A 13,511-nucleotide genomic window follows, 5' to 3' on the forward strand; every position below is an offset into this window, starting at 1 on the left:
ATTGGTATAGTGCAACCTATAAAAAGATCCCTTGCTGCATTAGGAAAAAATGTAGCGGGTTTTCTCTGATGACTACGAGTCAGAATTATCAAATGTTTGACATCCAATAGCCGATGATTAATTAATCAGTGTGCTCCAGTGGTATCGTTAAACAACACAAACGTTTTTCATTAAACTCTTGCAACCTTGCGATCTCGCAGCGAAATGCAGCAATACTTGCAGGGAACGTAACTAGCTGGTGTCACTTGTGACTTAGTGGGACCCATTCATTTTTAGCGGGTATTCTTAATTATCGCACAGTCGTTGCCATAGCAGATTCTAAGGGAGGCAATCGTTCTTTAGGAGGGGCGACGCCTCTCATGGTCCACTAGGCTATGGGCTTTTGCTACGGTGTTAAACATAACTTTCTTTACCTAGAAGATGTTCTCTCTCTCTCTCTCTCTCTCTCTCTCTCTCTCTCTCTCTCTCTCTCTCTCTCTCTCTCTCTCTTTCTCTCTCTCTCTCTCTGTTGCCACCCAACTTTATTGTTCCTTTCTTTTCTTCCCATTCCTTTACCCCTTCTTTCTTTTCTCTCCGCACACCCCCGCCCTCGTTTTCTTTAATTACCATTCCTTTATTTTATTTTCATCACACTTCATTCCGTTCCCTTTCTTTTTTCCCTTTCCTTCTATGTCCCTTCTTCTTTTTAGTTCTTTGGCAGGCGATGGCAGCCTCTCTATGACCTAATTAATACTTACGTAAGATCTAGTCATTAAACCCTAAATGTCAATTCCTTGACTTTTCGCACCCCAGGCAACATCCCAAACCTACATTAAATCCACGCAATGTTTATGATATTAGACTTTATTGTACATTAGGAACAACAGAGCACAATTCCATTACTTGAATTAATGAAGACCTATCAAATGTAAAATAAACCACATTTATATTGCAAACACCATTTATATTGGCAAGATATGACTGTTCATTCATCCCCCCCCCCCCCCCCCCCCCGCCTTTTACCCACCTACCGGCCTCGGTGCTGTCGTGGTTAAGCCATCGGACTACAGGCTGGTAGGTACGGGATTCGCAGCCCGGTACCGGCTCCAACCCAGAGGGAGTTCTTAAGGGCTTAATGGGTAGGTGTAAGGCCACTACACCCTCTTCTCTCTCACTAATCACCAACTAACAACTAACTTACTGTCCTGGACAGACAGCCCAGATAGCTTAGATGTGTGGCCAGGACAGCGTACTTGAACCTTAGTTGGGTATAAGCACGAAAATAAGTTGAAATGAAATAAATGTTACCGACCTCGGTCGGACTGCTGGTACTCCCTTGCACCTGCCAGTGCGAGCGGTCCCATCTTCCTCCCTCCCCACCCTTTCCTGTCCTGGACGTGCGCTAAAACAACTTGCTCTGAATGTGCACGTTAAACCCTATAACTTGACTTGACGTTTTCATTTCATTTATTTTTGTATAACGTAGGACTGCATAATAAATAAAATAACCGGTTACTGCTTTAACATATCGTCTTTATCCTGCTCAGGAGGCGAGACGTAGCCCGGTGGTAAAGCGCTCGCTTTATGCGCGTTCGGTTCGGGATCGATCCCCGTCAGTGGGCACATTGCGCTATTTCTCGTTCCAGCCAGTGCACCACGACTGCTATATCAAAGGCCGTGATATGTGCGATCATGTCTCTGGGATGGTGCATATAAAAGACCCCTTACTACTAACGAAAAAATGTAGCAACTTTCCTCTCTAAGACTTTACGTCAGAATTACCGAATGTTAGACATCGAATAGCGGATGATCAATATATCAATGTGCTCTAGTGGTGTCGTTAAACGAAACAAACTTTAGGAAAAAGCCTAGCGGTATTCGTCAGTCTAACTTTCGCAGGATAAAGCTGATAGGTCTATCTTAAGACAGTGACCAGTTATTCTCTATGTAAAAGGTAGGAAAGAACTGCAGTTAAATCACAAAATGGCCTCTAACAAAACATTGCGTGAAATTATATAAATTTAGTGTATCTCGAAAAGTACTTGAGCTGTATGGGTTGAAGCATCGTTTGGTGTAAATAAAATTGATTATATCATTTGTTGACAAATTCGCAAAAGTCATCGACAAGTGATCATTCGCACTATTGCTGACATTCACCCGAACGCAAGTTTCGAACCAACCATGTGTTACAGTTGGATATCAAATAGCCGTAGTTTAAAATGTGCTGGGGTGTCATAAAACAATTTTTTTTTTTTTAAATTTCACAATTCACAAACACCTAACAAAACAAAATCTGTTGACCCACCTCCATCGACCCACCATTTGAGAAAAAGCACTGCAAAAGGTTCATAAACACGGGGTCAAATATTAATGATAGTTAATGAAGGCAAAACTAATGTACTTTATTGATTTCGACGGATTCTCCGTCACGTTAATGATTTCATTTTCAGTAAAAAAAATTGATAAAAACGTTAAAGTTTCGTCTGAAAAACACCAACAAAACAACAATGTCTCATTTGTTTATTATTTATCTCGACTTTCAGTTTAATATGTAGCGTCTGGTCTCTACGAACCTGTCTTTGACATTTCCAATCCATCTTATTAATGTCATGACAAAAACTGTAATGCCACGATTACTACTCGACTGTCAAGCAGCACCAAATTAGTCTGTTTTGGTGTGGTGCTAGTGTCATAGCTAAGGTGTTATTTTTCACAAACATTAGCTTTTGTGACTATAAAATGGTAATGTTGCATAGCTTCTCTTTTGTATTCTTTTTTTTAACGCCAGACCCACAAACATTTAACACAAAAGACAAAGAATTTTTTTTGGACATTACAACCATGGATGATGATGAGATGAATGGTGAAGCCGTAGTATTTCCATTTTGGTATGGGACTACTTGATAGGTCCGTGCTCCACGCTTGCTGTCAGTTGAGCTATCTCGGTATCACTCGAGCCCGGGATACACAGAATCTGCAGTGCATTCTGGGTAATCCTCCTCCATGTGGAGTCATAAACTCGGTAGACATACCCATACTCACACCCAGGAAGTGGATGAAACTCGGTGTATGTGGCCTTGCACCTACTCATTAAGCCTAGCGGTGCACTCACTCTGGGTTGGAGCCGGTACTGGCATGAACAATCGCTCATTGCGTCAGGTAGGATACGAACCCAGTTCCTACCAGCCTCGATTAATGTTGCACAACTACCAAGTACCACTTCTTGTATTCGATATGACCAGCCAATATGGCTATGGCGGGTTTCTTCTTTTACTGTCTAGACCAAATGTCACAAATACTGTATAACACCAAATAGCCGTTGTTTGAAATGTGTTGAGTAATCATTGCACAGATATTCCTTTCCTTTCTCTTTCTTTTTCGTGCTCTGCCTTTTTGCTTCCATTTTCTTTCCGTCCTGCCCTTGTATTTCCTACCCTTTCCGTTCTGGTCCCTTCCTCTACTTTCCGTTCCGGTCCCTTCCTCTACTTTCCGTTCCGGTCCCTTCCTCTACTTTCCGTTCCGGTCCCTTCCTCTACTTTCCGTTCTGGTCCCTTCCTCTACTTTCCGTTCCGGTCCCTTCCTCTACTTTCCGTTCCGTTCCATATTTCGCTTCGTTTTGTTTTCGTTACGTTCCATTTCGCTTCACTTGTTTTGTTTCCGTTCCGTTCCATACCATTTCGCTTCGATTCGTTTCGTTTCTTTTTGTTTTCGTTCCGTTCAGTTCCGTCCAGTTCCGTTCCATTTCTAGTTCCGTTTCGTTTTCTATCAGTATCAAGTGTAAAACCGATACGAAAACTGTCCAAACAAATATACTTAACCATAACCATTTTTAAGGAGGTATTGTACAAATAATTGCTTCACCTTTGTGTTATATTCATTCAAAAAATTCTTATCGGTTATAATATATTTTATCATCTCTCCTATGGAATAACTACTTTAACCCTTGGAAATACGTCCAGTTGTCATCTCAAAATTTATATTTCACGGGAGCAGATCTATAATTGACCCAAATGTGGTGGGTAGATGTGGGGGGGGGGGGGGGGGGGGCACACTACGTACGTTATAACTGCTTCTCACACCAAAACATCGGAGTCGTGAGCCCCATATACCTCTCCAATTCACGCTTGCCTTCGTGCACCGTTTGTGGTTCATATTCGTGGCAAAAAGCTTAATGCAATTTCACGGGATCACAGATCTGCTAAATGTATGTCGTGCTCTGTTGGATGACAGTCGGGAGACGATAAGTACGGAAAATTGCGACAAAATGACTGGAAATCTATAACGAGGTATTAAGCATCTCAGAAATATCTTTTAGCTGCTGTCAGTTTATATGTTGATCCTACACTAAGACCTCGTTTACCCATTCCTGGTCTTCTATTCCAAAAGAGCGCTCTGTCAAATTACGTCACCTCCAGTCGAGATATTGAGTGACACGCAATCTGCTATCATTTTCGACTCATTTACTACCAACTTCTAAGAAAATCCCCTCGAAAGAACCTAACCCTAATGCTGCAATCTATTTCGGATAACGTTTGTTGATTTTATGATTCCAACAAAAAACAACCAGTGCAGTTAAATAGCAATAAAGAGCATGCACTGGTACTTTGGACGTGACCGTGAAGTTTATTAGCCAGACGTGAAGAAGACAAAATATACCATATTGAACAGATATTTTTATTGTAAACTTTGCAGTGATATATAAAAGTAAATATGTGGAGGCTTCAAAATCTATATTTATTGATAATAAGCAAACATAATATTTTCACAACTGAACAAATATACACATGCATCGTAGTTCGTGTGGTATTGGTGATGCTTTCACTAGCTTTGCTGGATCATAAAAACTGTCATAATCGTATAAAAAAGCCCACCTTATATATATATCTCTCTCTCTCTCTCTCTCTCTCTCTCTCTCTCTCTCTCTCTCTCTCTCTCTCTCTCTCTCTCTCTCTCTCTCTCTCTCTCTCTCTCTCTCTCTCTCTCTCTCTCACGCTCTGTCAGTCTGTGTTTGTCTCTCTCACACATCTATGTAAGTGTGCGTGCGTGCTTACGTGCATGCATATGTGTGCTTAATAATCATTAATTTAACCATTTATATTTCTAGATGGTCCCCTATCCAAATATGTGTGCTATGGATTCGGATCTCTACCTCCAATGGAGGGGTATCAGATATACAACAAAGTGATGCTGGGCGTCACGCTCGACGCATGCGCGCAGCTGTGCACGGCGGAGACTAGTTTCCAGTGCGCTAGTTTTGACTACATGTTCACGACCCAGGCGTGTCACATGAGCCAGTACGTGGCGGCAAACGTCAGAGGCATGGACACAAACATGACGCCACAGTACCGAGTCATGCATTACGAGAAGAAAGGTTAGAACAACTCCAGAATTCACTTTCTAGTGACGTATTATTTATCAGCTGAGAGAAGGTTGGTGACGTCAAATTACACATATAAAATGCAGTGAATTTTATAATAATTATAGTAAAATTATAAGTATAATTGAACTGAAAATATCTCTGGCACTCGTTCTTTTGTAGATGATCTTTTTAACACTCGTCTCAAGAAAATCAATCCTTGGAGCTCGCCGAGACTCCTGTCAGAAACACCATCTACAAAAGGTCTCGTGCCAGAAACTAGTATTCTAGACTGTACTGTACAATATAGAATTAAAGAGACTGTCCTGAGTTTGATGCCGTTGTAAGATGTTTCCGACCAATAACTAGCATTTTACTCGATTAAAATTACATTATTATACATTTTGATTGATTATTAAATACATTTAATTACAATATCAATTTCTATATATCTAATATGTATCTGGTCGTCCTGATATTTGTTCTAGCCCCAAATTTATTTTACATCCTAATATGTTTTTGTTTTTTTCAATTGTGCCAAATTAGTTCAGGGTAAAATCAATTTAGACTACTACAGATAAGACCAGAAGCGTATTGAATATATTGATAGATTGTGTAAATTTAAAAATCCAAAATATATTTATATAGGCGTACTGAGCAACAAACAAAATGAGAATATTTTAACATTTTGAATATATATATATATATATATATATATATATATATATATATATATATATATATATATATTTATTGAAGTATTGTCTGTTATTTTGTTTACGTTCATGTGAGTTTGAATACTGCGAGAATCGGCGAAGCCGTTCTCACATACGTTTTTGTTCATACCCAGATGAACGTAAAACAAATAACAGACAATATTTATAATTAAATTTGAATCATATTAATACACATATAATATACATATATAAACCCAAATGGGCCTAAACTAAAAACAAAATAAGATTCAAATGAAATAGTTTAATTTGTATAGTGTTTCATTTGTTTATAAAACGTAGTGCCCCCCCCCCCCCCCCTCCCCCTCGGATTTTGATAAGGGTACGGCCCTGATTTATATCCGTGGCGTTTATGTCGATTGATACGCTGCAGGTAGGAGTTTTAGCCACATATGTTACTATTGTCGTCTATGGGATTTGATTTGGTAGTATACGCCCTACAGAAGCAAAACAATAACAACAACAACAACAACAACAACAAAACCAACCTCAAAACCCAGGAAAGTTTCTTTAAAATAACATTATAATTATGTTTTCAGTTTTTCCTATTCATTTGATCGACATAATAACTACTCACATACAATATAGTCAATTACTGCGTTTTACTGGAAACTTGCAAATAAAATGTTTGCACAGTTTTAAAATGTCACAGCTAGGAGGTGGGATAGTCCTAGACCTCCAACAGTACCGCGGGATATTAAAGTCGCTGACCCTAGTTTCAACTCGTAAACGTAGACAGCAAGTTTGGTTAATCTGCAACCAGTAACACAGTCGAATAAATGTACAGTAGTCTATGACATTGTAATGAAAAACAATATCCTTAAAAATAACCGTTACTTCTCAGAGGTACGTTTGTTTTTTAAACACATGAAAAATGTATTTCGTGGTATTAGAAACACCAGGATGAACAGAAACAGTTCGGATGTATGGAAATGGATGTCTAAACAATAAAATCAAATCTAAGTAACCATGTCTGATTTCATTTACCAAAACCAGCTTTAACATTAGTAATAGTGAAAAATACGCCGTACTGTTTAAAAACTAAGATCTGTCGCTTTAAAGACTTTGTTAGGACACAATAATATATCACGCCACAACGGTGTAGAATATTGTGTAATTTGTAGTCATATTTTAAAATTCTCTTCTAAAGAAATGTAATTCTAACCTAGAGGATTTCTTTGAGGAATACACATGTACATACAATCAATAATTTTATTTTACATGAATATACTTGAAATATGTAAAATACAACTATTTTCCAGGAATGTATTGTGCAATATGTAAAACATATAACTATTCTAGAAGAATGCACCATGCGATATATACGCCATCACTATTTTAGTTTGTTTGCTTTATTTAACGACACCATTAGAGCACATTGATTTATTACATATCGGCTACTGGATGTCAAACATTTGGTAATTTTGACATATAGTCTTAGAAAGGAAGCCCGCTAAATGTTTCCACTAGTAGCAAGGGATCTTTTATATGTACCATCCCACATACATGATATTACATACCACGGCCTTTGATATACAAGTCGTGGTGCCGTGGCTAGAGTGAAAGATAGCCTTATGGGCCCACCGATGGGGATCGATCCTAGACCGACCGCACATCAGGCGAGGTCCATACCAGTGGGCTACGCCCCGCCCTTCACTAGAATAGTATTTTAGAGGAATGCCCCTGTATCATGCCACTGGTCATACCAAAGACAGGACTCAGGGCGGGCATGCCTGGACCTTCAATGGATATGGGCATGTAAAACATGTTTGACCTGACCTGAGGAATGCATCGTGCAATTTCTAAACTCCAAAGTCTGTCCTATATGAACTCCAGTTATGTTTCACTTCTAGATAATTATAATCCAGTTTGTACTAATTAGTACGTTGCACCCAAAATAACACAACATATTAGTGCAGTGAACCAGTGACTGACGATAATTAAGTTTCTACAAAACTAATAAACAGTTATAAGACAGAAATTGTAGAAATAAAAGGTCACGTTATGAATTATACTCATTAGATTCAGACTGAATATGTATTCTTAAATTAGATGAAGAAAAAACTCGAATGCTTTAAATTATGTTTTAAAAAATATATGTTTTTGTTGTTTTGCATTTGTTTTTGTTGTTCGTTTTTTCTCGGTGGTTTTTCTTTTTTCTTTTCTTTTAAATTTTAATAGATGGTTATGCCAATCTTTGACGCCTCACAAAGACAGAGTAATATTATATGTACGGTTAGGGTCGAACGTCTTTTCTCAATTGCAGATATGTTAAACCTCTTGGAAACCGTTCCTATCAGAAATGCAATAAGCAGCAATTCCTTGGTGATTTCGTTTGTAAACACAAAGGTAATCAACGATCAAGTACGTCTCTTGACACCAAATCTGTTTCTTCTGGCCAAGTTGGCCACTCAAGGGTCAAGTGAACTCGTTGACTGTGAGCTGGATATTGCTGGACATTGCAGTATTATTAAATGTTTTGTACTGGACAAGGTCTACGTGTGTTAATATAATTTGTTTCACGTAGTTATCAGATTGCTGTATACGCATGTCTGTTGGTTTAGTCTATCCATCCATCCTTCTACGATCTATCTATCCATGTATTCACATAATCACTCACAGCAAACAATCTATTCATTTATCCATCCGTCAATCATTGCATCATTCCATCCATCCATCCATCCAATCATCTGCGAATATATATATATATATATGTGTGTATATGTCATTAGATATGGACTCATCCATCCATCCATTCATCTAATCATCTGTGTATATGTATGTGTGTATATGTCATTAGATACGGATTCATCCATCCATCCATCCATCCATCCATCCGTCAATCATTGCATCTCTCCATCCATCCACCTACCCACCCACCCATCCATCCATCCATCCATCCATCCATCCAATCATCTGTGTATTTGTATGTGTGTATATAACATTAGATATGGGCTCATCCATCCATCCATTCATCCATCCATCCACCCATCCAATCATCTGTGTATATGTATGTGTATAAAACATTAAATATCGACCTTAGAGGTGACATTTGTTTCATTTGCTTATATCCAATTAAGGTTCAAACACACTGTCCTAGATAAATACCTCCCTCTACTATATATATATATATATATATATATATATATATGTCCAGGACAGGAGGTTAGTGCTTAGCTGATAGAGAAGTAGGCGTAGTGACGTTACCCCCACCCCCCCCCCCCCCCCCCCGAATCATTAAACTTGCTCTGGGTAGCAACCTGTACTGGGCCGCGAACCCAGTACCTACCAGCCTTTAGTCCGATGGCTTAACACCACTACATGTATTCTGACAACTCTCAGTATTTTATATAACTTCAGTGATCGACCTTTGGCCTGGATCAGTTTTTATTAAAGTAATTACTCCTTGTTATAGTCTGCGCCAAATTAGATCAGATGTGGCGAGCGGTCGTTTGAACTAGATTAGAACAGCGTCTTCTTCTGGGAGCGATAGGCATCACAAAACCTGGCGTATAATTACACACGCTCAGACGAAACCATAAACGTTTCTTTTATTTTCCTCGATCGTGATTTATTTGGACTCGTCTTCGAGGAACGGTTTACGACCATCGACGATTCTTGATACGAATGTCTTTTTTTAAAGTCGGTAATCGAACTTGACGATAACGTTTGAAGCACACAAAAGAAAATGTATAGTATGTAACTACGGTACAGCTATATATGAAATATTGTGGATACAATCATTGCTAAATCAATGTAGAAGTCATTAAGCGAATGCCATTATGATGTGACGCAATACTTGGATGGTAATAAACGAGAATGAACTCCCTTCCCATCCCACTCCCATGGAACAGTGTATAATCGCACTGGATGATAAAGTATTTTTTATTTGCAGCAATTTGTTAAGTATGTATGACTACGGTGTAGGCTATCTAAATAATATTACATAATTAGATCGATGGTGACGTCATTGCGCATTGCAATACTGGGATGGTCAGGGAAGATGACTCTTTGCCTCCCACCATCGCACCGTTTTACTGTTTTTAGTTTCTTTTAACACCGTGCTATATTTATTACTATAATGTTTTATCTCTTTTGTTTTTCTTTTCTTTTGTTGGTTGATTGTTTTAGGGTGGGTTTTTTTTGGTGTTTTTTGTTTGTGTGTGTGTGTGTGTGTGTGTGTTGGGAGGTGGGGGTAGGGTGATGCGGAGTGTTATTGTACAGGCATTATGAATTTTTTCCACACCCTTTGGTGGGACGTAGTCCAGAGGTAAAGCGCTCGCTTGATGCATGGTCGGTTTGGAATCGATCCCCGTTGGTGGATCCATTGGGCTATTTCTCGTTCCAGTCAGTGCACCACGACTGGTATACCAAAGGCCGTGGAATGTGCTATCCTGTCTTTGGAACGGTGCATATAAAGGATCCCTTGCTATTAATGGACAAATGTAGCGAGTTTCCTCTCTAATACTATATGTCAAAATTACCAAATGTTTGACATCCAATAGTCGATGATTACTAAATCAATGTCCTCTAGTGGAGTCGTTACGCAAAACAAACAATCAAATTTAAACATTATTGCAACAAAATATTGCTATACGGTGGTTTTTGTATTTTTGTACATTTATAAAAACTACATTTTTATCCCCAAAACTTAATCAGTATTACGCCTGACTCCTAGCTTAGAACTTCAAAGTGATTCATGAGAATATAGTCACGATTTTAAACAATGCCAACGGGTAAAAACCTATATTAAGGCGTTTTTTCCTAAATTCATTTAATTATCATGGCTTTGTTTGGACTGGTGGCGAGACGTAGTCCAGAGGTAAAGCGTTCGCTTGATGCATGGTCGGTTTGGAATCGATCCCCATTGGGCTATTTCTCGTTCCAGTCAGTGCACCACGACTGGTACACCAAAGGCCGTGGTATGTGCTATCCTGTCTATGGGATGGTGCATATAACAGATCCCTTGCTGCCAATCGAAAAGAGTAGCTCATGAAATGGCGACAGCGGGTTTCCTCCTTCAATATCTGTGTAGTCCTTAACCATATGTCTGACGCCATATAACCGTAAATAAAATGTATTGAGTGCGTCGTTAAATAAAACATTTCCTTCCTTCCTTTGTTTGGACTGGTGGAGATGTTAATGGTATTGTCGTTTAAATTAACGACGTTCACAGTATACATGCGCAATACCGCACTGTACTGGCTAAGCGTGTAACCATATGTTTTCAGAGAAGTTCCTGGAGTATTTCTATGCAACACCATATGCTGTTGTGTTAGGCCACAACAAGAAAACCTATCACCGCGTGACTCCCAACAGGTGTGCCAGAAACTGTCTGGAACAGAAAGAGTTCGTCTGTAGATCGTTTGACTATCAGGTGAGTGCGTCTACTACAGCTGTGCCTACCTTTATTTCTTAAATGAGGGGCGCGACGTCACCCAGTGGTAAAGCGCTCGCTTGTAGCAATCATATTTAACGTTTATTGTAAAACAGTTCTCGCTGTATATCTCTCTCTGTCTGTCTGTTTCTATCTCTGTCTCTGTCTCTGTCTCTGTCTGTCTCTGTCTCTGTCTGTCTCTCTCTCTCTCTCTCTCTCTCTCTCTCTCTCTCTCTCTCTCTCTCTCTCTCTCTCTCTCTCTCTCTCTCTCTCTCTCTCATATGTTTGACAGGTTATATTACTAGTAATTTACCGTCTAAATGGGGAATTGATAGTCTTTAGAATTAGGAGACGGCAGTGGTCCCCCACCCAGCTCCCGAAGCCTTTGCTAATTATCTATCTGAAAAAAGCGTTACCACATCTGTCTACCATACTAATGGCTCTCAGGGGCATCTGTACAATACTATACATTATTTAGATGACACACAAGTCCAGCATCGAGTAGGAGCTTTATGGTCATTATTTACGACCGACCAGGGAACTAAGAATTATTTAGATAACACTCGTATCCTCAACCTCGACACTCTGGGGTCTATTTTCGCTCGCGGAGTAATACCGTGGTCCCAGCACGCTGTGTCAGCTAACATACAATTGACCCGCCATTTTCACTGGCGGCCTGAGACGTTTCTCCTGTAATTTGTAGCTTCGTTAGACAATAATTGTTGAAGCATAAAACTTGTCGAGATAATAATGGAAATTGCTTGAGGTCAATCAATATGCATGTATGAAGGTCCGGCGTTTTGACACGCACGCTGTATTGGTGACGTCGGTCGCACATTGAAAGCTGACACCAGAAACCCGGTGGTAATAGACATTATTACCGGTATAAAATGACACTGCGTATCACGTTCACTGAATTTGTAATAGTCACTGTTACTGATGTGAAATGACACTATAACGTTCACTGAATTTGTAATAGTGATTATTACTAAAATGACATGACACTACGTATCACGTTCACTGAGTTTGTGATTGTCATTATTACTAATATGAAATGACACTACTGTTCCCGTTCGCTGGATATGTAATAGTCATTATTACTGATATGAAATGACACTGCGTATCACGTTGACTGAATTAGTAATAGTCATTATTACTGATATGACATGACACTTCTTTTCACGTTCACTGAATTTATAATAGTCGTTATTACTGATATAAAATGACACTGCGTATCAAGTTCACTGAATTTATAATAGTCGTTATTACGAAAAGACACTGCGTACAACGTTCACAGATAACGCAAGGTGTGAACTAACTTTATTTCTCTCGTAACGTATTAAACGGCAAATGATGTATGCCAAAATTCTGTTTAATCCATATATTCATATCTACGTAGTGAGCAGTCTCATTTGAATGGTACTAGTAAGCACAATATAGTACACGGAAGCTAAAACAGAACTCCACTTACAATTACCTACATTGGTTGTCCAGTAGTTGTCTCCATCCCTGCATCAAAAGGGAGAATTAACCTATCTATGTTGATAGTAATTTGTTTTTTAATCAGTGGATTTAATCCCACTTCTGCATTGTTATATATTTTAATTACGATATTTAAAAATATTATTAATAATGAAAACGGTGCTATGGCTCTCTTGAGTTTTGATACTTTGACCTTTTTTAATATTATGTTTTTAGATTCAAGAAGGAACTTGTCTTCTGAGTACCAAAACCGGAAGTGATGTTGGTGGTCTCTATTACCAGGGATTGGCCCAAGTCCACCATTTTGAAATGAAACCGTTTTTAGGTATGACGTTCAATTAACACCACTCGTTAGCAAAAAACAAAAGTTCACTCTGAGTCATCTGTTATGCATGAAACGTTTGTCACTTTCTCCGAGTACGTTATTATGTTTTTAGATTCAAGGGAATCGGTACAGCAAATAACATCTCACGGGGTCAAAGTTCAAAGTGCATCTAACTTTGACTATTGCATTAAATAAAACCATACTACCATTTGTGAGACATGTAACACGACGTTTTGTCATAAAATGTTGTTGTTTCGT

At 38.9% G+C, this 13,511-nt stretch overlaps 1 protein-coding gene across 1 annotated transcript in view; it reads left to right on the forward strand.

Annotated features, from left to right (window-relative positions):
* LOC121382619 overlaps positions 1-13,511 on the forward strand; it is a 47,783-nt gene that overhangs the window by 20,427 nt on the left and 13,845 nt on the right. The window contains exons 4-6 of the mRNA XM_041512142.1: positions 5,084-5,350; positions 11,301-11,446; positions 13,145-13,253. Coding sequence (XP_041368076.1) covers positions 5,084-5,350; positions 11,301-11,446; positions 13,145-13,253 — 522 coding nt within the window. The remainder of the gene's footprint in view (positions 1-5,083; positions 5,351-11,300; positions 11,447-13,144; positions 13,254-13,511) is intronic.

This window comes from Gigantopelta aegis, chromosome 10 (genome assembly GCF_016097555.1).
Source record: "Gigantopelta aegis isolate Gae_Host chromosome 10, Gae_host_genome, whole genome shotgun sequence".
In the NCBI taxonomy this organism is placed as follows: domain Eukaryota; kingdom Metazoa; phylum Mollusca; class Gastropoda; order Neomphalida; family Peltospiridae; genus Gigantopelta; species Gigantopelta aegis.